Source organism: Fusarium redolens (assembly GCF_020744475.1).
Source record: "Fusarium redolens strain MPI-CAGE-AT-0023 chromosome Unknown BKA55scaffold_4, whole genome shotgun sequence".
NCBI lineage: Eukaryota > Fungi > Ascomycota > Sordariomycetes > Hypocreales > Nectriaceae > Fusarium > Fusarium redolens.
The window spans coordinates 1,070,820-1,096,725 of NW_025763667.1; the positions used below are offsets into that span (position 1 = coordinate 1,070,820).

A 25,906-nucleotide genomic window follows, 5' to 3' on the forward strand; every position below is an offset into this window, starting at 1 on the left:
TGGACTGCATACATGTTAACTGATTTCTGGGGCGTTTCGTCGCGGTCCATTTTGAGAGTCATGGTTAGGGCAAATGGCCGAGATGGGTTTGATGAAGGGTTGTACAAAGGTGAATCAAGGTATTGGAGCGGAAGAATTATATCGCAAAAAGCAACAGCGACTGCTTTACGACGATGACCAGAAAGGTCTGATGTAGATATGCGTTTAGGACATGTATATGTACCTACATGTTATGTAACATGAATACTTGAACAAAGTATGGTCTTGATAGCATGATGCACAGTGAAGGTGGGCTGCTTAAGCGTAAATGTGTGTGAATCATTGGCTATTTCTGTTAGACAAGTGTCTTGCGTGAGTTCCATCCCATGTGAACCCCTTAACTATGTGGCGTTTTCAGCCTGCAGTAGCTGATTGGCAAATGCACACTGTGAAACTTTACGTATGTGTTTCTTTTGTCTCTCACCGATTTTCGGCTGAGACCACATTAAGTTTCCTTTTCTCTTACGATTCTCATCGTTAGAAACGCAAACTTTTCTAGTGTAAGCCCACGAGGACTATCACATGTTCAAATTGGACCTGCCAAGCTTGGACAAGTCTCAACTTTGTGATACTTGGTTCATTCACTTCAAATCTTTGAAGGTTAGGCCGCAATTGGTGAATCTCAAGTGAGAAAAGACATTAGAAAGAAAAATTGGTGGTGAGGGCGTACAAGTCTATTCGACTTATCTGGTCTTCTGACTTACATAGGTGCCGTCGCCGCTTACTTGAGGTGAATCACTCTCACCGATTACATCCCCAGGTTAAAGAGAAACCTTGACTGGCAGGTGAAATATCTTACAAGAAAGCTTTGTGCGACGCTTGAATTTTCACTCTTACTCTCTGCCAGCACTCCTCAAGCTTTGCACCAACTCCGGCATATGTCACCATGAACCTCAAAACCTCGGCTCATGCCGAGTCCACATTGGATATCTGGAAACGACTACGAGACCTGAAGAACGGCAAGGAAACGACCATTCTTGATGGCAACAGTCTCGATATTGCTTCTTTAGTTGCAGTTGCTCGTCATGGTGTCAAGCCCGAGATCAGCAAAGACGAGGATCTCGCCCGCCGCATTGCTCTAAGTGTTGACGCACTAGCTGAGTACTTGTCACACAAATACGTAGTATATGGCGTCAATACCGGCTTTGGAGGAAGTGCAGATGTCCGAACTGACGAATGGTTGGAGAACCAAATTGGCTCTCTTCAACATACACAGAGCGCCATTATCACTTCTACCGACAAGAACCCTAGAAGCAACTCTGAAAGAGAACCATCTCACGTCATGCCTCCTGAGTGGGTTCGAGGGGCTATACTTACTCGGGCGAACCAGAATATGCGTGGGCAAAGCGCTGTTCGACTGGAAGTGTTGGAGAGGTTGATCAAGCTGCTTCATCATGATATTACTCCTATGGTTCCTATTCGAGGCACTATTTCTGCGTCTGGCGATCTCATGCCCTTATCTTACATCGCTGGGGCGGTCACTGGAAACCCTGATGTGTTCGTTCAAGTTGGTAAAGGGTTGTCGGCCAAGGTGATGCCTTCAGATGAAGCCCTTCGGGATAGTGGTCTCTCACCAAGTGGTCTTGGACCGAAAGAAGCTCTCGGCCTTATCAATGGAACTGCACCATCTGTATCCGTTGCCAGTCTGGTACTCCATGATGCGCAACAGCTGGCTGTGCTTGCTCAGGTATTGACAGGATTTGCATCCGAGGCCATGGGTGGCAACGTTGAGTGGACAACCCCTTTTATCCATGCTGTACGACCACACCCTGGTCAGATCGAGGCGGCTTCCAACATAAGAAGCTTTCTACAAGGCTCGGAATTTGTTGTCGGCTTGGAGGACCGTAAGAGAACTGGCGATGGTCTTTGGCAAGATCGATATTCCACCCGCACAAGTCCCCAATGGATTGGTCCTTATCTGGAGGACCTTCTGCTTGCCCAGAGACAAATTTCCGTGGAGCTCAATTCGACATCGGATAACCCCTTGGTTGACGCGTCGGAGAAAGATGGAAAAGTGGTTGGTGATGTGTACTCAGGAGGCAACTTCCAGGCAGTTGTTGTAACTTCTGCCATGGACAAGACACGACTTGCTCTCCAGATGATTGGACGCATGCTCTTTTCTCAGGTCAGCGAGATGATCAACCCCTCAACCAACAATGGTCTCGAAGCCAACCTCAACATCAGTGACAAGGAGAATTTCACCATGAAAGGCATTGACGTAAACATGTCTGCATACATGTCTGAGTTAGCTGCTCTCGCTCACCCCGTCTCGTCTCACGTCATGTCAGCTGAGATGCACAATCAGGGCATTAACTCGCTTGCACTGCTTTCAGCTCGACGAACCATGGAGGCTGCAGATATTGTTGCGCATATGTGTGCTTGTCACATCTACGTTTCATGCCAAGCAGTTGAGCTTCGAGCAAGCCATCGACTTTTCCTGAAAACACTTCACGAAAAAGTGCTTCTAGACAAAACGGAAAACGGGCCCTTCCATGTCTTTGGCCTCGATGATGCCGATATCAAGAGGATTGGTGAGACTGTTTTCGCAGTCGTCGAGCGGGAGTGGTTTGACCACAATATCGGTTGTTGGAAGGATCGCATTATGCCCACCGTCGATGCCGTCATGGCACCAATCACGCAATTTCTGACTGCCGAGAAGATCGATTGTCCGATGTCCAGTCTTGCTGTATTCCGTGGCCAGTTTCACAAAGCAGTCGTTGATACAGCATCTTCAATCTTCTATCCTAACATGGCAATACGCTCTGTCGACGTGGCTACCAAGCTAGGTGCTGGGACCGCTCCGTTGTATACTTGGGTTCGATCCAAGTTGGGAGTACCGACACAATGTGGTCTTGATGATGATCCCCTCTACAACGTACACAAAGGCCTTCCAACTGAGGGTAAGAAGACTATTGGTAGCTGGGTGAGCATGGTGTATGAGAGCGTCAGAGGCAATATGATGGACGTTATCATGGGGAGCATCGAGACTGAACGTTTGGCACCCCGGACAGCCGAGGAGTACGAGAAGCTCTGCCAGGATCTGAGGCAAACCGAATAGGGGACCGAGTTCAAGTAAACTGAATTTGAGAGGGCCATTTAGCATAAGAAAGACTTTGCTCAGGAATGGCTGACTGTAAAGAAGTAAAATAGAGGCTTCGAATGTCTCTTAGTTTAGACAATGACATCTCAGCTCATGATCATCAACCTGGCCTCAGGGAGCAAGAAAACTTCAGACCTTGATATAAGGTACTACAATTGACTGATCTAAAGGCCCAGTATGTAAAATAAATTTACCTAATTAATTTTGACACTTGGAATAGAGGTCGTAGGTTTTGTTGCTTCCCCTGACCGGGTGCCCTTCAGTTGTGGTGTGGTATATCGAATAAAACCGAAAACAAACATAATTTAAATCTTGCTTGTAAAGAAATAAAGAAAAGATAAAAATAAAGAGACTGTTGGGGTGATGAGGCACCGCAGTATTTGATTGAGGAGTCATGATGAGGCTTGATACGCCAGTATCATACACAGTGCATAAAGTCTAACACTGTGCTGTCATAAGCAACCTTACCTTACCTCAGGTAGGCGACAGTTTCACAACTGAGTTACTTACAGAGACAGCTGTGTAGCCTCTTTCACCACCAGCACATTTGAACATTCACTCACAAACCTGAGAATTTTCGACTCTCAAAAGCACAAGATCTTCAAAATGTCGGACAACCCGCCAGCAGAATGGGTGCCCTCACCATCACCCTCACCCTCGAACGCCTCACCCATGCCTCTGGCTGATAATGAAGGAGCAGGAAGCGGTGCCGCATCCCCCAACTTACCACTTACCATGTCCGCCTCAGTGGTGTTGGCTGATCTACCACGAGATGCGAGCGCCGCACTTGCAACTGCTGGAGCCTTCAAGGCGGACAAGGTCGTAGTGCGGTTTAAACCCGTGGGGTCTGCTCCGTTGTTGGCGCAAGACGTGTGCAAGATTAGCGCAACAAGGCGCTTTGAAGAGGTCGTGAGATATCTGAGGAAGAAATTGAGGTGTAAGGAGACAGACAGTGTCTTCTTGTACGTCAACAGTGCATTTGCGCCGTCTTTGGATGAGATTGTAGGCAACCTTCATCAGGTGAGTAATGGGGCCCAGCACAAGGCTTATTCTGGATTACCAGGTTGCAGAGCCACGGCGACTAACATTCTCAGTGCTTTAAAAACGCTCACGGCCAATTAGTGGTAGCCTACTCTTTGACTCCTGCTTTTGGATGATGATAACAAGGCTGAATTCTTCTATCTGGATATGCAAAAGGCTATACATCTACTCAACCCAAACTCCGAGCTATGCGACCTCTATGACTGCGCTACACACGAATTCGACAAGCTTGCCTCTCCAAAACCTCATGAAACTACTTCTAGGGTATCATCGCCTCGCGTCTAGGAATCATTCACCGCCTTAGTAAAGTTCTCAAGTTCCTCCGCCGAAATGGGGTATGTGTGCTCAGGAGCAGGGTATTGGCGCGACTTGACTTCATCCCGATACGCCTCGATAGCTCTCAAGCTCTCTCCCCAGACATCACCATACTTCTTGACAAATTTGGGCAGAAATCGACCGGGAGGGAAGTTTCCAATCATATCGACTTGTACCAGGACCTGGCCCGAGGTACCGTTGCCAGCGCCAATACCGATGGTGGGAATGGAGAGCTTCTCAGTGATGAGCGCGGCCACCTCAGCAGGAACTGCCTCAACAACCATGGCAAAACAACCAGCTTCCTGAAGAGCAAGGGCATCTTCGAGAATGCTCATTGCACCACTACTTGTCTTGCCCTGGACGCGGAAGCCACCAAGTGCGTTTTGTCGCTGAGGAGTCAAGCCAATATGGCCAAGGACGGGAATGCCAGCAGTGGTAATCTTCTTGATGGTGGGGGCCATCTCCTTACCACCTTCAAGCTTGACGCCTTGGACACGGCCTTCTTTGATGAAGCGGATGGCAGTAGCTAGAGCCTGGTCAGGACCAATCTCATAAGTGCCCATGGGTAGATCTCCAACCTACTGGGATTAGTTTATTACTTGCATATAAAAGACAGGGGTCTTACAGTGAAAGCCGACTTTGTCGCTCTCGCAACAGATCGACAATGTAAAAGCATCTCTTCCAAAATAATCTCACTAGTATCCTCCATACCAAGTGCTACCATGGCGAGACTGTCTCCCACAAGGATGATGTCCATACCAGCATGATCAGCAACATGACCACTGGGGAAGTCATGAGCTGTCATGACGGTGATGGGATCACCCTTGCGGTGCATGGAGCGAAGTGTACCGACAGTGACCTTCTTGCGTTGGACAGCCGGAGGTGTACCCATGGGAGAGTGAGAGCTGTACCGGGTCTGCGCCGCACCTCCGACAATGAGGGGCCGAACGGCTCGGCCGAGGGTCCGGGGTGCCGGCCGAGTGGATGGGACGGACACCCGGGATAGGAGAGAGGCACATGACCTCATGGTAGGATTGATAAGAGATGACATGAGGAAGAGGCGGCAATAGGAGTAAGGGGAAGTGCTAGCAGAGTGGGCTGAGGTGAAGATAAGGCGTCGCGTGCTTTGTCAAGTGTTGTGAGTGACAGAAACTTGAGGTACTTGCAGGCAGATCGCAGACCGACAGAGAGAGTGGCTCAAGAAGTCTATAGTGATCCTTTTTGAAAGGGGGAAAATTATGAAAAGAGTATCTTGACTAATGTTGTTTCGTTTATGACAGTTAAAGTTGCGATCTAGTCAGAAAGTCGGGGAAAGCAAAGCTTTTATTCATGTCTGAACCATGATGAACCCTACGTTGTATATTTGAGTATCTTGGTGTTTTTTCTCAGCACCCCTGGTCTGCGCCCCACGCAGTAAGTTTTTGGGGTTCTGGAAGTGAAATTTAATTTAGACTAATCCTTTCAGGGCATGCGAATGGCCGAACGACCGAAGGTGCGTTTAATGTTGAGCCGCCATTTCATTTAGATGTATAATATTCTGGGCTACTGGATTATACTACAAAACACGCTGGAATACACTTCTTAACTTGAAGTACTGAGGTCACGGAAAAGTTACAAAAAGTCGTTGAATGTACTCGGAAGCCGAGGTTGTTACTGGCTGTGCCGAGATGGAGGTGTAGTGGGGGAAGTGTAACGGTTCTGGTTGAGGCTGGCTGGGTACTTGTACCGAGGATTTGGAAATGGAGGGGGTCTCATGAAGTTGTGATGAACGTAGATCCGAATACGCATGCGAGAACCGAGGGACATAATATCCATAAGTAACCCGGCAAGTATCTGTATATCTTGTCTTATTAATGTTTTTACAGTCGCAACGACTATATATAAAGCCGTTTTTACATATATTCCTATGGTAGGCTGCCCCCGCGATAATGGTTCCGGCCGGCCCTACAACTTTATTTGGTCTGTGTTGCTACGCGAATATGCATCGAGATGTAGGTATCCATATGCTGATGGTAACCTACCATCACTGTTTGCTTCCTATCGAATATCCTCAACTTGAACAAGGACTAGGTAACTCTGATCAATGACATTCAATGCATTCAAACATAGGTGTAAATCATCAAAGAAACTGATTGTTAAGCAGAGGCTCGACATCTGATAATTGCACCTAAGAAACAAGCTCAAGGCTTAACTCAGAATGTGTCACCTTTATTGGAAACTGAGGCCTCTAAAACTTGATTTAAAGAGAAAGATGACTCAACTGAGTTGCATCGTTTCAGTCTAGATCAATGTTTCATGCTGTGTTATGCTCGTGACGTGCTATGTCGATCTCCCATTGCGGCAGATTAATGCCTTATCGATAACACTAACACCCTGAAGGAGCAGGCGGCACCTGCCGTGTTGCGTTTGCAGCGGCTTATCACGCTCGTACACATCATATCCTCGTGACTTGCGCTTGCTTGACTCAACTTCATCTTCACCTGCCTCTAGCAATACTTTAGCTATTCCCAACCAACATCTTTCTATCTTTTCAACTGCAAAATATTCCACACACAAGCTTCAGTTCTTCTGCCTCTTCTTAACGACTTCCTCTCGAGTATCGCCTATCGCGCCGGCCCCGGAGCTCTTTGGATACCTTCATAACCCCACATTCGGAAACAACGTCGACCGCCATCATGAGTAGCCCACGCCGCAGAATCGAGACTGATGTGAGTTTGTACAGTCTTCCGAAACTGTGATAGGACCGTGACTAACACTAATCGTCAACAAGGTCATGAAGTGCGTTGTCGTCTCTACTCTATGGCTTGTTGTATTGCTAACATCGTTGCAGGATGTACGGAACTCAATTTAAGCTACCGTTTCTATGATACTGACACCAATAGGCTTATGAGTGACTACGAAGTTACACTTGTTAATGACAACAGTAAGACTTAACCCGAATACCAACGTTAACTTTGCTAACATGAAATAGTGTAAGCTTCCACTTTCACCGACTCCGACCTATTTCCTGACCGATTCTCTTAGGCAAGAGTTCTTTGTTCGCTTCAAAGGACCAGCTGAGAGTATGTTGACCGAAGCGCATTGTCCGAATAATCACTGACATTACGAAGCTCCATTTGAGGGCGGAATGTGGAAGGTTCATGTCGAGCTTCCCGACACCTACCCTTACAAGTCCCCTAGCATTGGCTTTGTCAACCGCATCTTCCACCCCAATATCGACGAGCTGTACGAAACCTATACTTCCCTCTGATTTGAACTATGGCTAATGGTTCAGGTCCGGTTCGGTCTGTCTCGATGTTATTAACCAGACTTGGTCGCCCATGTTCGATATGATCAACATTTTCGAGGTTTTCCTTCCTCAACTCCTGCGATACCCCAACCCTACCGACCCTCTCAACGGTGAGGCGGCGGCTTTATTGATTAGAGAACCAAAGAGCTATGATGCCAAGGTCAAAGGTGTGTGAGCATGGGTTCCTGAATTAGACCTTATACTTACGAAAGTAGAATATGTCCAGAAATATGCTTCCAAGGATGCAGCAGACGAAGCCGGAGCCGAAAGCGAAGACGACGACGAACTCTCCTCAGTTGCCAGTTTTGGGGACGACGATGACGAGCCTGCGGGACAGATGGACGATGTATAAGCCCTTCCACAAGCGCATTAACTTGGGCGAGCGTTTCGATTCACATATGGCGTCATGGGACCGAGGCACGGATTTAGGGCTATCATTGGACGGAGTTGCAGTCACCTCGCGCAGGCTTGGACTCGGATCGAATTTGTTTCTTAGTATTAGTTTGGCATGTTGCACACACAAAGCTTCGCTTGTGCATATCGGAAGGCGCCGAACGGAATAACGACAACTGGATGTCATGATTGCTGGCGAAAGGCCCGGGAGTCAGGACCTTGGAAGCAGTTTGGACATGATGGTCAGCCTTTCGTTCTCTGCCAAAGATGCACAGCAGAAGGACAGGACTTTGAATATTAAACCAATAAATTGGGCTGAGCCCGGGTATCATATCTATAATTATTCTAAAGAGCCAGCGCCTATAGTAAACTGCTTAATCAGAATCGTAGTCAACCAGGCCTGCTGGCGAAGCCGGCGCCTGCGCCTTGGATGGTGGTTCCAAATTCTTTGACTCCGTTTCTTGTGGTGATCTTTTCCGCTTCACACCTGGCAGTCTGGCCGGTCCCTTCGTCTCATGCCGTTTGTCGACCAAGAAAGGATCCTTGGAAGCCCGAGTATTGCCCATCAGTTCCGACACCAACGCATCTTTACGTTTTGAAGCCTCCTTGTCAGCCTTCAGCTTACTTCCACTCTTCGAGTCCAGTGGCTTCTTCTTGCTCCCTTCAGTCTGAAATAAGGGTTTTGATAATGCTCGATCCCTGCCGTCATCAACCACAGGTCCAAAGTCAATAAGTGCCGCACGGCGAGCATCTTCCTCTGTCCCAGGAACAAGATCTATGCCAAGACTCATGCGATCTTGAAGAGCCCCTGTAGCCGTAGCATCGCGCTCTCGCTCTTTGCGACCTGCCCTGAATGCCTTCCGTAGCTTTTGATTCTGCGTATACGGATCATCCCAATGTTTCGCAGACGCCTCGAGAAGATCGTCTATCCGTAGTGTCGCGCGCTTGAGCTGCTCCCTATCCTCAATAGTCTTTTCCAAACTCGAAAATGCATTCTTTCTCAACGCCTCCCTCTCCTGATCCGTCATGATAACCGCATCCCCTTCACGCTGTACATCCTCCCCCGTATCCCTCTTCGCACCACCCTCTGTAACCACATACGCCGTGTTCTTCGGATCCGTGCGAATCTCAATCTCGCCTCCGCACTCAGCATGACGAAACTTGAAACTCCAAATCGGCGTTGAGAAATAACTCCCCACACGGCGCTTCGCTGCATTGAAGCGCACGCCTTGGCCAATTATCGTGGGCTTGGGACAGGTGTTGCACCAGACGGCGAAGGGAAGCTCGAAGCGGACGGTGAGGGAGCCCGGCTTTGAGGCGCGTGCGCCGAGGGGGTGTTTGTTGTGAAGACGGTTGCCGGATGTGGTGCCTTCTACGTCGGGCGGGACGTAGCGGCCCATGTTGAAGCCCTGCATTCTTGCGGCGGTTTTGAGGCTCGTGGCCTTTTGTTGGTGGAGGGAGGAAGATTTGGTGTTGAAAGAGATGGTGGATGGAGGGGTGATGTTATAGTGGTAGATACGTCACTTTCAGTGGGGTTTGCGTTGTGGTGTAAGTCGACTCGCCTCAAGCATCATTGACGTCAAAAGTTCAACTTTGATGAAAAGAAAAGATGGAGAGGCTCATCATAAAGACACGGGATCATGGTGTTCGAATAGGTCGTTATTATTCAAAATTTTAGTATGCTTTAAGTGCTGCCTAAAGTGTAATTCAAGGATTAATCTTGCTCATAGACATCAATGATCCAATCCTCAAATACCTTACCTACAGTATTCTGTAGAATTCCAAAAGAATGCAGTTACGGATTTGACTCTTGGAGAAAGATAAGTTCAGCCTAATATTGTGCTATAATCACCATAAACTCTTCATATTGTAACATAGTCCTATCAACCGTATAGAATCATCTGCTCGCCAGTTCAGTTTTGCAACAAAGCCAGTCAAGATAATAAAGTATTCATGGTTTTCTTCTCTTATATGTTGTAAAGAATTGCTTATAAATACCGAGAACCTTTACTTCCCCTCGGTCTTAAGTTTGCCAATGACAGGCTCCAGCAGCAAAGGCAGATACTCTGCAGCATCCTTGCCAAAGGCAAAATCACCAGGCTTGACCTTGTACATCTCTTCTTCATTCTCAGCTTCGGGGTTGATAACCGCAATACGTGCGCCTTTACGTTTGGCTTTATCGATGTAGCCTGCAGCAGGGTAGACTTGAGCCGAAGTGCCAATGACAAGCATCAAGTCCTGTATTAAATTAGTCAACTTTCCAACAATAGCCCAACGTCGAGTTCAACTCACCACTTTGTCCTTAAGAAGCCAGTTCGTGATACCCATCATCATAACTTCGTCCAGATTCTCACCAAACCATACAACACCCGGTCTTTGAAAGCCTGTCTTGCACTGAGGACACTTCGGAATGTCATCTGGCGAGATTGGGTCCAGAGGCTGAGAGGCGTCAAGGAGAGGAAACGGTTTGCCTGGCTCAACGTCGACCGACGCTGGTGCGAGAGCTGGACAGAATGGATCATCATAGTTGCCTCGTTGGATCCAATCGCAGTTGGTGCACTTGATGTCGAAGAGAGAGCCATGCAAAGTACGCAGTTGATCCTGTGGATGGCCCGCCTGCTGAGAGAGATCTGAGAATATTAGAACTTATACGAGATATTCATATGGGAAGGCTTACTGTCGACATTTTGCGTCAGACACAAAAAGTCCTTGTTCTTCTCAGCCAACGCCGCAAGAGCATAATGCGCAGGGTTCGGCTCCGCGCGCAAGCACATATGACGTCTATAATTATAAAACAACCACACAAGGCCCGGATCATTCTTGAAAGCACTCATAGTAGCCAAGGACGTTGCATCATGATTGCGCCAAAGACCGCCAGCGCCACGGAAGGTTGGTAGACCAGATGATGCTGAGAGCCCAGCTCCGCAGAGTGCGAGGATGCGCTTGCTTGAGCGGAGGGCTTCATGAAAGGCGCCTACATCGTTATGAGGAGCCATTGCTGTGAAGAAGCGGAAGCTTGAACTTGTTGTCTTGGAAGAGAATATAGAAGAGAGACGTGGTGTTGGTCGGAGAATTCTCATGATATGGTGGTTTTGGATAAGCTTAAATGTTGGAGGGGGTGAGAATGGATGCAAGGATTATCTGTAGGTTGCTTCTCCAATGTGAGGTTGCGTCGCTCGCCGGGAGATATGATTGGGTCGTGGAGTAGGCAACGAAGAATTAATTCTGCCTGTGCTGAACTTTGATGGAAAACTATAGCTGTAATGAAGTATTGAAACAGCTGTTGATGCTGCCTATCATGAGATATGCTGCTCCCAAACCTTAGTTTGACATAGGCATACATGCATCCTCAATATGTCCATTTTGAACAAGACACACTGTGATCTATCTACCTAAGCTTTTGTCACCTATAGCGCTTATAATTAAATATCATGTCCGCCTATCTAATACAGTTCTACTTTTATGTTGTAAAATGATCGTTTCAAACATACGTTGCCAGTTCATCTACTTACACACAGACCAGTCGAGGTGAGCCCATACGAACACCACATAAGAAGAAAGGCGACCAGCAAATAAAAGCATGATCCTGACGTTTTCTTGAGTGCACATAGGATTCATTTAGAAGATGCATACAACCCATCTTCAAGGTGCTTCTAATATCCCTCTTGGTCACTGTGAGTGAGCCTGCATCAGATGCAAGCACGAACACCAGCATAAGGCTGAGACCCAACTTGAGGCTCTTAATCATGTCCGCACCGTTGTGAATCTCTCAAAGCCATTTCAAAATGGAATAAAACTATAAAGACATGCATGACCGGAGAATGAGCCTATGCGTTAGGGAGCTAGACCCTGCTCTTTGGGGGTGATATCACCTCATGCATCCAAGTTGCCCAGGGAGGCCACTCAGCCCTCTCCTCGACACCACCACTACCAAGATGCCCCTGGCGGACAAATATATGCCGAGGTGAGTTCTAATGTAGATGTAAAGTGCAATATGGTGACCAACCTATGGCCTGGCTGCAGACTGGTTCGCCAGGAGGCAATAGCGGCTCAAGAAACCGGGGTACCTAGGGAGACATCACATCGGCCACAGTCTATCTGCTATAAATACTCTATCAAATGCCTCAGTCAAATTGATACATCCTCTTTATCTTGCAACTCCGAATCTTTTTCTACAGTGACGTTACCAAACAAACATGCCCGAATCCAATGTCAGCCTGGTTGGCAAAAACTACTTTCTCTGCGGTCCCTATGGACGAAACCTAAGGTAAGGATCTCTCTCTTGGACAAACGCTTCTTTCGTCCTGGTGCTGAACTGTTCAAGTGGTGCTTCGGATAGAGAGTTCGCCAAAGCGTTCCAGCACCCTCCAGGAGTTCATCATGCTTTTGTAGCGATTGGCGAAGACGATTGCTACTTCACCAAGTATTACAACGAGAGAACTGAACGATTCACATGGTGTAAGATCTCTCTGGCTTCCTGCTTAGATTCATTAGAGAGCTCACAGTTCACAGCTTGGTCCTTATCCAGTTATGGTGGCCTCGACAGAGCACTCGACTCTCTCGATGGTGACACCCCCGAGTTCGTGTCCCTCGGGAGTGACGGTTACTACTTCATGCGCACCAGAAGCGGCCGAATCTTTTGGAATCTTCCAGATGCAGCTGATGAGTTTGTCGAGAACACAGACCCAGATGACGACGGCGTCAAGTACGTCTGGCTGGGAACTGAAGGCTCGTACGTGGCCCAAAAGGAATCTGGACATAGACAATGGAACCTCCGTGGTAACTACGGGAGTCTAGAGCAGTCTATCAGGACTATGCCCAGGATTCGGACCCTGGGTTTGAACCTTGAGAATGACCGGTCTTACTTTGTGGTGTTTGATGATGGGTCGGTTATGTGCAATCCTGTCGGTACGAACTTGACTAAGGATGCATTTAGAGCATGGGCTAGACGTGCATGAGAAGGACTGAAAGATGATATGGTTCTTCACCTTTTTGGGGGTTGGTATGTAAGCCACAGGCCGACTTTCGAGGCCTGAAGTTAGTCTAAGTCTATAGGAGCCAATCAATAATAGCCTGAACTTGACTTTTGTCCAGTACCTGATACCACTGTTGTGACTATCTTCGTAAACAACATCTTCAAGATACAGTATCCAATCTGCAGCTGTAGTCTTGTTAGTCTAATAAAATCGTGGTACTATGAAGCCGTCTGCCCGAGCCTTATTGCCTTTTACACCAATCAGGGGCATGCACCACGAGCGAATCCTTCAGTCGATAGCTTCATGCAGATGCAGATATCTATCACACAAGAATTAGACGCTATTGGTCAATAAGAATGTAGAGACCTTTTGTACAGCTGCAAGTTCTACGCCTCCCGCGCGTATGCTGCAGCGACTCACTTTCAGCCACATTACACATGGAACAAAGAGGCGAAAGCTTCCATGCAGGGACTTTTTGTACATTAGACAAGGCAACCATATCGCATAGTTACCCAAAGTTTTGGCTTCACTCATTGTCGTCATGGAAGCTTCAAGTGCCACTCGTCGCCGCTTGGTAATCCCATCCGCTAACGACTGGGACCACTATCGTGAGACGATAACTGACTTATACATCAAGCGGAACATGTCATTGGCAAGACTTATGTCGCACATGCTTCTGGAATATGGATTCAAAGCTACGTCAGTATCAACTCTGTATGTCGGTGGTGCCTTCTAATGGAAGTACATAGTGAGAAGATGTATAAGCTGCGATTTACTGAGTGGAACCTCAAGAAGAACATGACAAGGGGTCGCAGTGTAGCATGCATACGCAGCACTGAAACCATCACAACGAATGTCGACAAACTCAAAGAATATTATCGTAGGCAACCAGAGAACAAGCGTCGAGAAATTCTAGAAACTCTTCTGCAACCACTGATCGGCGAGGTGCCAATCGACAGTACTGCCCCACCAATGTCACTTACACCACCAGTCGATCTCCTTACCCAAGAATATCGCTTCTATCTGCTCAATACCTACGTGAGAGGGTCGTCAGAGCACAATCTGTGGCCTAGAGACGCCAAGAGCGGTTTCAAGAACGAGGACAATGTTCCAGCTTGGTGTAGTTCTGTCATGTCAGCGTCCTTGGCTTTAAGAGAAGAAAAGCAGGGTGAAGCAATCAGATTCCTACAGCACTTCATTAAGCAGTCCCATGAACAGCTCACGCGTCAAGACCCATTGATATTCACCTTCGTATACACCTCGGTTCTATTCTTCGCTACAAATCGGCCGGGCGTGGCTCAATGGCTTCTGAACTCTCTTTACAATGTCTCAGAGGATCTTCCTTGGGCCGGCTCTTCACACCCACTTCGTCTGCTACTCCAAGTCATGCTGCAGCTTGGGCCAACGGGTATCGTGGCTCATGCCAAGTCGACTATTCTTGCATACATCAACATGATCTACGAAGCTCTCGGCAAAGTTTACCCAATCATACAAGACATGATGTCTGACACTATCTGGCGACTTCTCCGTTACAAACTCATGAGTCCCGAAGAAGTTGCCAATATGGGCCGTGGACTTGTATTGGCTGCAGAGTTACAAAACCAACATCGATGCAAGGATCATATCAATCTCAAGATGCAACTGGCAGATGCATATTTGGGATCGGGAAAGTACAATGAAGCGCGTAGAACGGCAGAAGAGATCAAAGACGTTGAGTACAAGAGCGAGAGGATGATGCCATCGCTGCATATGCTGTTCTCAAGGATCGATGAAGCGGAAAAGGGGGCAGATGGTGCTATTGAGTCAGCACTGAGATCTGTGGTGACGAGTATGGAGGTATTTGGAAAATGGTCCGACTGGACTGTGAACTCGTTGGATTTCTACTGCAAAGTTCTCAAGCGTGCTGGGAGGGTTGAAGAGGCCAGCAGAGTGGTTCAAGATCGTGACTTGGCGATTGAGAAGTTGTGTGACAAGTTGGAGGATTCTGGCATTACAGTCTCGGACTGAAAATACTGGAGAGTTGCTGGATACCTATAGACCCTGTGTTATTATAAGGAACTCGGTGGCCATTATTAGCATGAAGTATTAATATGCAAAGGCCGAGCCACTGCAAGTTCTATCCAAAGAGAATACCTTAAAGCCCATAGACCAATACAGGCCTCGGTGTCGTATACCCACCTGATCTATGATATAACCAACAAAGAGCAAACCCGTCCCTAACGACGGATAGCTTGGTGCCGAATAGCACGATGGAAGAGTGATGTGTGTCATACACTAGACAAACGGTTCGATGTTGTTAGTGGTTTCAGTTTCAGTCTATTCTAAAGTTATCTCAACTGAAGCACATTCAAGGACTCCTGAGAGCGTATACATAAGCGACCAACAAGGGGCATTCGGTTCCATTTCATCGCATTTAAGCATGGCCTGCTAGATAGTCGAAGCGAGAATCCCTCAACCCAAAGAAGAAACATCCGAACATGGGATCGCGGATGGAAATGAGCCCACCCACTCTAAACCAGACATTATAGCGCGATTCCAGTGAAGCCAGGCCTACAATTCGTTGTTAATCCCTAATTCCCGGCATCTCAGGGCCGAGTCGGCCGCTGTTTCGCTTGGCGATGGGGCCGTGCTGGTGATTAACGCCGGGAATAGGTTACTAGCCTTATAGGGCCAGAGCCTGCGCTTTAAAAGGGTTGTCTTACCCCTATGAACAGAAAGGAAGAGAGGGAGGATAGAGTATTCATTCATTAATCACAGTCACTCGTTAAGACTTAACTACACGGTATTTTTAATTCTATACACTCGTTAATCATGGTCGCCAAGTTCCTCACTGTGGCTCTTATCGCCGCTGTCCCAGCCCTGGCTAGGACCGATCTTGCAGGATGCACCAGCTACGACACGGTTCTCAGCAACGCCAATGGAATGTACGCGTCTCGAATTTGGTACGTCCCTGACACGGGCGAGCTGTGCGACTTTCTCGACTGTGGCGGTGGCCGAGCTCCTCCCAAGACAACTGTTCCTGGATGCCCTGGCTACGTTGGCACCGCGACTTACTCTCCTCTCTTCATCAACCCAAAGACTCTCGGTGGTGCTGTTCCTGAAGAGACTGGTGATTCTCCTACAAGCACTGAGGAGGATGTGAGCGAGTCTGCTACTATTACTGCGGCGCCTACTACCGAGACTGAGGAGAGTGCTTCAACCACTGAGGCTGAGACCGAGACTGAGACTGAGACTAAGAGCAAGGATGATGAGAAGACTTCTACCGATAAGGCCAAGGACACAAAGACCATCACCACTCTTGCTACTTACGCAACTCCCTCTGCTTCTTCCGGAGCCGAGGCCGATGCCGGTTCCGCCTCCGGATCCGATTCTCACTCCGCTTTGCACTCCGACTCCAGCTCCGAGACCGACGCCGCTGCTACCCCAGCCTCTACCGTTTCCACCGCCGGTGCCGTCATGCCCACAGCCGGAGCCTTCCTCGCTCTCGCCGGCGCCGCCATGTACGCCGGAATGCTTTAGATATATAGACCTGGTCTTTTAGAAAATACATCTCGGATATGCTTGCCTATTTATACATCCTCCCTCGGCCGCCTTTACCCATCTATACCCATTCCGCTGATCTTCAGAATTCCGCCGACCTCCCGTGACGGGTGTAGTCACCCTCCCCCCGCCTCCGCCGTAGATCCCGGGGTTCCACCACGACGAGCAATAGGGCGTTGAAGCTGATAGGCCCACCAACCAATGCGCGGTGTAAAATGACAAGATCTAGCTTTCAATGGGCGTCTTAGCCTTGCGTGAAACATGTAGATACGATACATTGGATCTGTGCCTTGCTTTGTGAGATGCATATAAGATGTCAGCAAAACATGACACGGAGCCATGAATTCATAGTAGTTCGTAGAGTTCTTATCTCCAAGCTCCCCAATTCATCGAAACTTGTTGATCAGCAAGAACTTGGCTTTGTTTGTTTTACCCCAGATTCTTTGTTGTCCCTCCACAAACTTGGAATCTTATCTACCCGCTACCACATGACCTTTTCTTGGACCAACCGTTTCTTCTACGAGTCAAACATCGTTGACTAAACTCACGATCACACGCCCTGATTTCCCCGCCAAGGAAGCCGCCGCTAGCCGTACACCCTTTGGGCTGACGACTACATCATTGTCACGATTCTTGCCCATTGAGTAACACGAAAGTCCTGCTTGCTTTCGATCCAAGCAGTGTCATCATCTCTTGTATCCTACAGACTCAATCCAAGCCCCCGGGAACCGTCACCAAACAACAATCTTTTGACACTCGAAGACAGTATCGTTAACTCGTATATTCATCAATATGGGCTCCCACGACTCTTTGAACCAAGCTGAGGGCGCTCCTCGGTTCTGGTACCGTGATAACTTCTTCCTTACAAACGACAAGTCCTATCTGTGTCCCCAAACTTTCAACAAGTCTCTCGATGACAACTGGTGGAGCAGCCCCTTACCACAAGGACAACTCCAAAGGGTGCTGGATAACTGCTTGACTTTGGCGGTGTACTATACTCCACAGACCGCCGAAGAGATGAAGAGTAAGTCGACTGCAATGCAACCGATCCTGAGCTCTGCCTTTTCTAACAATGGCACAGGAAATGGCATCGCTCAACCGAAAGATGGCTCTCCGCATAAAATGGTCGGCTTCGCTCGCGTAGTGACCGACTATGTGACTCTAGCCTATCTCACAGACGTATTTGTCCTCGAGGAATTCCAGCGGCGAGGTTTAGCATCATGGCTGATGAAGGCTCTCAAAGAGATAGTCGACGAATGGAAGCACATGCGTGGCCTCCTCCTCATGACGCACGACCAAGCCGCAGCTCGTCTGTATCAAAGGGAATTAGGTGCTCAAGAGTTCGAAAAGGGACCATCAGCCGGGCTAGTAATGCTCGAAATGGCCGGCCCAGCCGAGAAACCCATGCCCAAGCATTGATATGCTTTTGCTTTTGCGTTTTTGTTATCTAGCGATGCATTTACTCAGAACTCTCTTGCTGGGTTATTCATTTTGTGTGAGAATTTGGAAAATCTGTTGAGCGCTGTGATCCGGACATGGCGGCTCGCATCTCAATGGCGCGTTTATACGGGGGAGCAATGGGTGGCTGGACGGGATCTAGAGAGACGTAGTCCTCAGGGAGCTGGTATGATGCATCGGAGTCAAAGGCGGATAGATCTCCACAGGCAATGAACGGTGCAACCCATCGAGTGCTTCTCTCCGTGTCCTCGGTCGTCTCATCGTAAACCTCCATTTCCACGACACCCTCATCCTTAGTCGTCGAGTCCTGCATGTCAACGTCACCCTTTTCCTTGAGCATCTCCTCCAATCGTCCACCAACGCCGAGGGGCTCTTCGAGACTGGCTCGGAAACCAGCGGGGGGTTGGAAGTTGATGCATACAATGAAAGCTTCCACACTGCTTGCGCGACTGCTGCGGGGCTTGGCGACGATGACCTTTTCAAAGAAGATCTTGAGTTGGGCGTAGAGAACGTCGACGTTTCTTCCGCGGAAGATCTTGGCGACGAACTTGCCTCCGGGCTTGAGGACACAGAGTGCGAGGTTCAGGGCGGCAAAGAGTAGTTGAGATTGAACGTAGATGTCGAGGTCATGAAGACCTGTCACGTCAGGAGCTCCATCGCTCAGAACGAGATCAACCGGGTGCGAGGCCTGTGTGCCAGCAGTCTTGGGATCATAAGAGGGGTCAAGAGCTGAGAGTAGCAGAGGGACCGTCGCAGGATGTGTAATATCGGCTCGGAGTGTTGTAATACCCGCGAGTGGTGAAATAGGCTGTAAATCGATTGACACAATCTTAACATCTTCTCTGGGCTTTGTAGTCTCCTTCTGTTGCTCCTGAATCTGCTCGGTTTCCGTTGTTTGCTCGCTGTCGCTGTCCTTGGGTAGAATTCCCAGCATCTGCTGTCGAAACTTGGCTTCCTTATCCTGCCAAGCAGCCCTTCCAAACTTTTCGCCCTTGATCAGTACGCGGGATAGTACTTGCGACCAACTTCCGGGTGCGGCGCAGAGGTCGACGACTCGAGTGACATCGGCGAATAGGTCGAATTCTAGATGACGATATTAGCTATGGTCCCTTGCTGTATCTTGAGGATGATTTACCCTCGTCCAATTGTAGAAGCTTAAAGGCACTTCGAGCGCGCCATCCTTGCTCCTTTGCAAGTCGGTAGTAGGCGTCGCGCTTATCTTTTGAGGACTTTCCCATGGTGTCGACGTATCTTGGTCTTGATGTCGAGATTGAATTTTTCTGAATCTGAATTTGGTGCCCCGCGTTGAAGATGGTGGGTTGGTGGGGTGTTCTTCTAGAAGTACCCCTCCATAAGACGGGATTGGCTTAGGAACTCAAGTTGCTATGCATACGTCTATTGCAGACTCCTCAGATAACGCTATTTAATTAAGTACATAATTTTCATGTCTGAACAAGAGTCTATCGCTTAAAAGCCCAGTTCATCTCCTACAACCTCCAATGCCTCTCTCAAAAGACTACCAACTTTCTCGTCCCCAACAACACCAGATGCTCGAACAATAAGAGGATATAGCCTTAACAAATGCTTCCTCTCGTCGCTCTCAATATTATTCAATTCCGGAATGGCGCTCTTATCACTCTTCAACTCAACCAGCTTTTGAAGAATCCACAATAATTCCTTTCGTTGGCTCAGGGGTTGGGGCATCTTGCCTCGGAGAGGTTGATCAGCGATGTAAGCCCTCAGTGTCAATGCGCATCTAAGGATGAGGAATGGCGCAACTGTGCTGGCAATACGAGCGTGAAGAGTAACGGGTGACTCAGCAAAGCGGCCCTGCTTTGGGTTCGGTGATTTGGGCGTTGGAGGTTGGATAACAATTGTTGGCTCATCTTTCGCAGCAACCAGAGCAAATAGCACTTCGCAAGCGACATAAGCCATCTTCACGCGCCTGGTCGGCAATACCGATATTGTTCGTCCTGCACGAGGAGCATAGAGTGCCGACAGGCCTTTCTCGTGTGTGCCGTTGATGATCGACTCCTCGTCTGGCGATGGAGCATGAATTATTGAAGTCTTGAAAAGGCTTTCAGCGTAAGCCTTGCGAGCCTTCTCAGAAACAGCTGCGGCTCCAAGTGCGGGAATAATGAGTTCTCGCAGCTTATGGAAAGATGTGATGTCGAACTCTTCGTCGCCTGCGAAGTCGGTTCCTGGAGGAGCAATACTACAATCTGCGCTCATGATACCATCAGCGATGGCGGCGATTGTCGTCCAGATGTTCTGGACAACTCCGTTTGGCAGTTCGAGGCTGGTGATTTGCGACAGGGTCGCTTCTAGGATCGTAAGTGCTGTAGATGTAGCTAGCCTCCATGGCTGAGTGGATTTAGTAATGGTAGGAAAGCCGTATTTTAGTTCAATGGGCTTGCACAAAGCCTTTAGAGCCTCTGAGAAGGAGTTGCTGCGGTAGATATCCGAGTCCTTCGAGTGCTCGAGAATAAGGTTCTCAAGGGTCTTCATGCTCGCCTTCGAAAGCGCAATGTAAGTGCGTTTAGGTCCTGGCTTTGAGGGGCTGGTCTGAACAAATGGTAAGACCACGAAATCCGCAACTTGGGTGATCATAGCCGATGGGACTCCTTCAATGTCTGTTCGGATCATTTGGACAGCTTCGAGAATATGTGCTTGTAAAGGCGTCACATATTCGATGTCCTGGACGTAATTCCCAGCCGAAGCTTCGTCCAAGGTCTCACGAAGGAGACTTAAGATTCTGCCAACTCGTTTCACCTCCAGGTCTTCCTGCACAAGTCGATATATCTCCGTCAAGGCAGATACATATGCAATGAGACAATTTTGGTTGTCTTCGGCCTTTTCATCGACAGGTTTGGATATCGGGACTCCTCTTGCCCAGAGATCCCATGCAATGTCGATCGCTGTCTTGCTGAAGACAGACTTGCCCTCATTATTAGTCTGAGACAAAACATGAGCAAGAGCTTTAAATGTCGCGGTATTAATATCAAGGACTTGAAAGTCAAGGAGAGTGGTGAGATGAGAAAGTAACTCCTGCCATAGGTGATCGAATGAGGGGTGTCCGGTAAGAATATCAAGGTAGTTAGCGAGAAGGCTGGAAATACCGTTGAGAACCACAACAGCCGTCTCAGTCCATTCAGCCCGGTCACTGTCATCGGTATCTTCTTCCTCATCTGTCTGTAGAACTTTGATCTCTTGCTCGATCGATGACAATAGCTTGAAGACAACTGATTTGACACATATCGACCAAGACTCTGGACTGAGTCGGTCACCGTAGGCATCAAAGATCCTGAGCAAAGTCTGAATTGCACTGTTGCGAAGCTCAAGTCTGTCATCAGTGGTGACATTGGTCAGTCGTAGCAGAAGCAACATCCACAATGCTGCATCAGAGTTCTTGTGACCATGGTCAGCTGCCATTTTCTCCAGATCGGAAAGCTCAGTGTTTTGCATCATGTCTGCAGTGATGGCTAGGGACTCGTTCTTCGCAGAGAGAAAGTCCGACAACACCCAGAAAAACGTCACCGTCTAGAGGGAATTAGTATCATTGCCCTAACAGGGTCACTGACAACTTACAGTCAATGCGATATTGAGGTCGTCATCTTGCGAACAGAACTTGTAGAGATTGTCTACCAGGATCAAGAAGCATGAGTTTGGTAGCGAAGCCAGGAAGTCCGAGCAAATGAGCTGAAGAGAGTTGAAAGAAGACCTGATAAGTCTTGCTGATCGGGTGTCAAGCAGAATTGGGTTGGCGACCGAGCCACGACGATAGGCAGGATCGAATTCCCTCGTAATAAAGATGGTACCAATGATCTCAAAGGCTATGTCCCATCCCTTGACCAGTGTTTCTCCGTTGCCCTCGATAATACTTTGAAGACCATCAAGGATAATTTTATGAATATCGATGTCTGTTGAATGGCTCGCAAGAGAAACTTCTCGGTCACCTTTAAGGAGAGGCGCCAGTGACCTGCGAAGGGCCTCAAAGAACCGGAGCTGAATCTCCCCACGAGCCTCCTCTGGCAGGGAAGATGTGACATTAGCAGCCTCCAGAACCAGTTTCACAAGAATGTCTGCTGCCCTGGTTCTGACAGATGAGTTCATGGAGGAAGAGGTGAGAGTGTCGATCAACTCATTAGTCAACACCTCCCAGCCAGATTTCTCCGGGCTGTATTCTAATAGTCGCTCAATGTTGATGGTGGCAAGTTCTCCAAGCTTAGCAAGTGCGAATTGATCTTCTTGAGTTGACCCAGAACTCATTTGCTGACCAGAAAACCTACGACCCTGTACCACGGGAGCCTTAAGCTGTTGACCATCAGACGGTGTCTGAGGCTGAGTGGTGGTCTCAGGCTGCTCAGCTGGCTTCTGTGTCAGCAAACTACAGACAGCCGCCACGACTTTCAGAAATGACTCGTTGGGGAAGTCAACAGTGCTTTCAATAAGTCTCGATGCCGCTGTTTCAACCGCACGAACCTCAGAGCCAAAGTTGGCCATCAACGTTGCAGCTTCACTGTCACCACCTGCATCCGGTCCTCGGTTCATAGTTGGTGTCCTGCCAGGAGACTTTCCGCTTACGAAAAGGACAAAGTCAGCCTGTTGAAGTGTCTCCAGAATGATACTCCAAGCTCCTGCCAAAGTTGGACCCAGCGCTATGCCCAAGTTCAGAAGTGCCCGAAGACATAGCAAGTTTCGAGTATTTAAAGAAGCAACAGAGGCGTCAAATGAAGCCTGTCGTCCTTTGTCAGCCGTAGGGGTAGTGGGTGTCAGGCTGTCAACGCTCAGAAGTCCCCGGGCGTTACTAAAGAGACTGCCGTCGGTTGGTGTGCTTGGTGTCTGTGGTCGAGGCTGGCCAGCATTGACGCAAGCTGTGAGCACATTGGGCGGGACGGCTGCTTTACCCAGAGTTGTGAGGAAAGCATCCCGAGGGGTTGATAATTGCAACAAGCCAGCGACGTGGGCAAATCGTTGGAAGGCACGGACTAGTCCGTGGTAATACTCGGAGTCGAGCGCAGCGTATAAGAAGGTAGAGCAAGTCGCGAGAATAGCAGGCCAGCATTCCTCCACAATTGTAGCACAGATCTTGACTTCAGAATGGAGAGGATGATCCTCTAAAGAAAGCGGGTTCAGCGGAACTGGGTTCTTCTTAAAAGACGCTGACCTTTCCATCTTCCCTCTGGGTGGAGTACTCTCTTGCTCAGACGGTGGTGCCGGTGAATCACGACCAAATTCTTGCCGAGAAGTTCTCTTTCGGTTTCTCGTCTCATTCGGGACTGTAAGAGGTAGTATGAACTTCGCAAGACCATCAGATACAGACGATATACAGGCTAATACCAGACTGTAGAGATACGACTCCGGTATAGTGGGCGCTTCCGTCTTATCGAGTTGATCAATGCAAGGAACACGAACCGAGCTAAACTGGGTACTGATACCCGTAGTTGTCGTCTCTGCACCGACCGGTCCTGTCATCAAACCAGTCATGCCACTTGCTTCAGCGATGGCTTGCTCAGAAGAGCCATTTGTGTTCGAGCTAGTTGTAGGGAGTGACGATGAATGTCCGAGTCCAATTACAGCAGGCTTTTCTGTGCTTAAGCGCACGAAAGTGGCAATCAATGGCTTGAGGACATCCTTCTCCCCTTCTTTGGCATCGAACATTGCGTAGATTCGTCTGAGCAGGGCATGGTCTGCAAAGATCCCACGGAAAACTTCCATACACAGTGCTCTCTTCCAGACGGTTTCATCTTGATCGAGAATTTGCGTTAGAACTGTTAGCGCCTCACCACATTCTGATGGCAATATGCCGATGTGCCTACGCAGCATAGTGTACAGAATGCGCACAAGGCGTACTGTGGTCGCAAAGTTCGGTTTCCCTTTCAAAGCCCCAATGATGAGTGGCATAACTCTGCTTCGCAGAATCTGAGCTTGCTCGGGGTGGTTGCTGAAGACGGTGGCATGATTTGTGATGACAGATTCAATGAGTTCAAGTCCAAAAGTCTGTGGAAGTCCCGAAACGCGGATGAACTCAGGTCGTTGGTTTTCCGTCATAAGGCACAGGTCGTTAAAGATCCGGTAGGCATCGGTAGCTGCAGGATGATTTTCCGAATACTCAGCATCGTTTGCTGTAGGCGCGTCGCCTGCTTTCTTGTCTTCAGCGACAACTTTGTCAAACACAGACACGACCAGTTGCTGGAGCGTCGCTGCTGATGTATGGTTCACAATGGCATTTTTGCTGCTCTGAAGAGTAAAGCAAATGTTCAATGTCGTCACCAACAAGTTCCCCTTAAGATCCGATGCGTAATTTTGAACGAGTGAAGGTAGTGCTTGCAAGATCTTGAGCTGCACATCCAGACCAGCTGAGGTAGCTTGCATCAAGGCCTCCAGTACTTGGTTCAGCTTTGAACGCGGAAGAGCTTGCGCAACGATGAGACGTTGAAGGCAGACAATAGCGATGGCGGTAAACTTGGCATTTTTGGTGCCGCATGCGATAATGAATGGATTAACAAAGTTGGGTTTTTGAGATAGCTCTGTCTGCGAGTCAGATATAGCTTCCACTAACAGGGGGTAGCTTGCGGACCTTCAGGTGCTGTTTGTTCAGAAGGATTTCTCAAGTTCTTCAACTCCTCTAACGACTTCTCTGCAGCCTGTATTCAATAAGCTAATATTCCACACGGATGCGATTATGGCGACTCACTTGTCGCAAATCATTATGCTTCCTCTTGCTCTCCTGTATGAGATTGGCCAGCTCCGTGGCAAGGAGTTGCGTTGTCATCTTGGGCAATCCGCGCGAGTTCTTAGCTCAGAACAGAGCATGTGAGTTCTCTGCAGGTCCATGCAGCTGAAGAGCCCAAATTCTTTAGTTGTTCGATGATGTATCTCTCTTTACGATGCGTTGATGCTCGTATGCAGTGATGTGTCCCTTGTAGATGAGGCGGCAGAATTACTCACCGCCTGCTATTCACGTGGGGCTTTGGAAGTGCGACCCTTGTAATCATGCAAAGATGCGCCTCCATCATGACTTCTTCAATCTCGTTAAGACTTATTCATTTTTATATGTTTTTTTTATGTTGCTTCTCCTATATAGTATCATAAAAGACAGTGCAATGACCTGTCGAGCACTGATAACTGTACTATTCCAATGTGAGCGGCAGTTCAAGCATCTCCTCCATCAAACACCATTTCCAAGAAGTTCAACAGACCTCATGACGACAAATGGAAACTGGGTTCATCGCGAGGAAAAGATTTCCTCGTCAAATAGATAACCTGTCGTATCTATCTTCTCAAAGTATTCTTGTCTCAAGAAACTGGCAGGTCTCCCGTAAAGCATCCCGCAAGAACCCTTCAATAGCTAAATCTTGAGATTCTTTACAAGTTCTTTACTCAGCATCAAGATTCAAGTCGATGTATCAATTGAATCCTAAAACTCAATTCATACGTACTACTAAATGATTGAACAGAAGGAAACCTGTAATCAATCCAAATTCGCGCAGAACAGAACTACATGTGCGTCGAGCCAACATCGCACATGCATCTGAACATGGGATCCAGTTTCTAGCAAATTCGTGCAACATATAGTCTAGTAAATCTCTTTTTGTGGGTTTTGGAAGTTTTACCCAAATGACTGAAAATCCGACTTGGCCCAAGCCTCAGTTCTAATAAAAGGACGCCGCTTGCTGGCTGTTAGTTCGCAACTGCGGCCTCAACGAAACGACCGAACCTACCAACTCCATAACCTTGTTTTTCACCTTGCTT

At 48.3% G+C, this 25,906-nt stretch overlaps 9 protein-coding genes across 9 annotated transcripts; 5 read left to right on the forward strand and 4 right to left on the reverse strand.

The window, feature by feature from the left end:
- Positions 1 to 428: 428 nt before the first annotated feature.
- Positions 429 to 3,311, forward strand: BKA55DRAFT_560185 (L-Aspartase-like protein). Its single transcript, XM_046192076.1, has one exon. The coding sequence runs from the start codon at positions 926 to 928 to the stop codon at positions 3,095 to 3,097; it is 2,172 nt and encodes a 723-aa protein (XP_046052913.1). The 5' UTR covers positions 429 to 925; the 3' UTR covers positions 3,098 to 3,311.
- Positions 3,312 to 3,723: 412 nt separating this feature from the next.
- On the reverse strand, positions 3,724 to 5,863 carry BKA55DRAFT_637427 (ketopantoate hydroxymethyltransferase-domain-containing protein; the record flags this gene model as incomplete). The annotated part of the gene is made up of 4 exons (XM_046197057.1): positions 5,121 to 5,863; positions 4,477 to 5,073; positions 4,273 to 4,321; positions 3,724 to 4,127 (listed from the first exon to the last, which is right to left on the reverse strand). Exons 1-4 carry the CDS (start codon positions 5,544 to 5,546, stop codon positions 3,724 to 3,726), a joined length of 1,476 nt encoding a protein of 491 aa, XP_046052914.1. The 5' UTR covers positions 5,547 to 5,863.
- Positions 5,864 to 7,325: 1,462 nt separating this feature from the next.
- Positions 7,326 to 8,503, forward strand: BKA55DRAFT_560195 (putative ubiquitin-conjugating enzyme E2 8). The gene is made up of 4 exons (XM_046192077.1): positions 7,326 to 7,418; positions 7,519 to 7,720; positions 7,770 to 7,951; positions 8,000 to 8,503. Exons 2-4 carry the CDS (start codon positions 7,623 to 7,625, stop codon positions 8,134 to 8,136), a joined length of 417 nt encoding a protein of 138 aa, XP_046052915.1. The 5' UTR covers positions 7,326 to 7,418; positions 7,519 to 7,622; the 3' UTR covers positions 8,137 to 8,503.
- Positions 8,504 to 8,551: 48 nt separating this feature from the next.
- On the reverse strand, positions 8,552 to 11,173 carry BKA55DRAFT_591263 (DHS-like NAD/FAD-binding domain-containing protein; the record flags this gene model as incomplete). Its single annotated transcript, XM_046195213.1, has 4 exons — positions 8,552 to 9,593; positions 10,189 to 10,415; positions 10,470 to 10,807; positions 10,855 to 11,173. 4 exons carry the CDS (start codon positions 11,171 to 11,173, stop codon positions 8,552 to 8,554), a joined length of 1,926 nt encoding a protein of 641 aa, XP_046052916.1.
- Positions 11,174 to 11,592: 419 nt separating this feature from the next.
- BKA55DRAFT_560202 (uncharacterized protein) lies at positions 11,593 to 12,044 on the reverse strand. Its single transcript, XM_046192078.1, has one exon. The coding sequence runs from the start codon at positions 11,923 to 11,925 to the stop codon at positions 11,686 to 11,688; it is 240 nt and encodes a 79-aa protein (XP_046052917.1). The 5' UTR covers positions 11,926 to 12,044; the 3' UTR covers positions 11,593 to 11,685.
- Positions 12,045 to 12,230: 186 nt separating this feature from the next.
- BKA55DRAFT_608519 (uncharacterized protein) lies at positions 12,231 to 15,513 on the forward strand. The gene is made up of 5 exons (XM_046196622.1): positions 12,231 to 12,444; positions 12,502 to 12,635; positions 12,690 to 13,085; positions 13,672 to 13,852; positions 13,903 to 15,513. Exons 1-5 carry the CDS (start codon positions 12,374 to 12,376, stop codon positions 15,158 to 15,160), a joined length of 2,040 nt encoding a protein of 679 aa, XP_046052918.1. The 5' UTR covers positions 12,231 to 12,373; the 3' UTR covers positions 15,161 to 15,513.
- Positions 15,514 to 15,964: 451 nt separating this feature from the next.
- BKA55DRAFT_536049 (uncharacterized protein) lies at positions 15,965 to 16,672 on the forward strand (the record flags this gene model as incomplete). The annotated part of the gene is made up of 1 exon (XM_046189774.1): positions 15,965 to 16,672. The coding sequence occupies one exon, from the start codon at positions 15,965 to 15,967 to the stop codon at positions 16,670 to 16,672; it is 708 nt and encodes a 235-aa protein (XP_046052919.1).
- An 813-nt stretch (positions 16,673 to 17,485) lies between these two features.
- BKA55DRAFT_686620 (putative GNAT family N-acetyltransferase) lies at positions 17,486 to 18,112 on the forward strand (the record flags this gene model as incomplete). Its single annotated transcript, XM_046198958.1, has 2 exons — positions 17,486 to 17,717; positions 17,775 to 18,112. The coding sequence occupies 2 exons, from the start codon at positions 17,486 to 17,488 to the stop codon at positions 18,110 to 18,112; spliced, it is 570 nt and encodes a 189-aa protein (XP_046052920.1).
- Positions 18,113 to 18,179: 67 nt separating this feature from the next.
- BKA55DRAFT_686621 (FtsJ-like methyltransferase-domain-containing protein) lies at positions 18,180 to 24,926 on the reverse strand (the record flags this gene model as incomplete). The annotated part of the gene is made up of 6 exons (XM_046198959.1): positions 18,180 to 19,234; positions 19,287 to 19,431; positions 19,643 to 21,691; positions 21,740 to 24,681; positions 24,732 to 24,798; positions 24,849 to 24,926. The coding sequence occupies 6 exons, from the start codon at positions 24,924 to 24,926 to the stop codon at positions 18,180 to 18,182; spliced, it is 6,336 nt and encodes a 2,111-aa protein (XP_046052921.1).
- Positions 24,927 to 25,906: the final 980 nt, after the last annotated feature.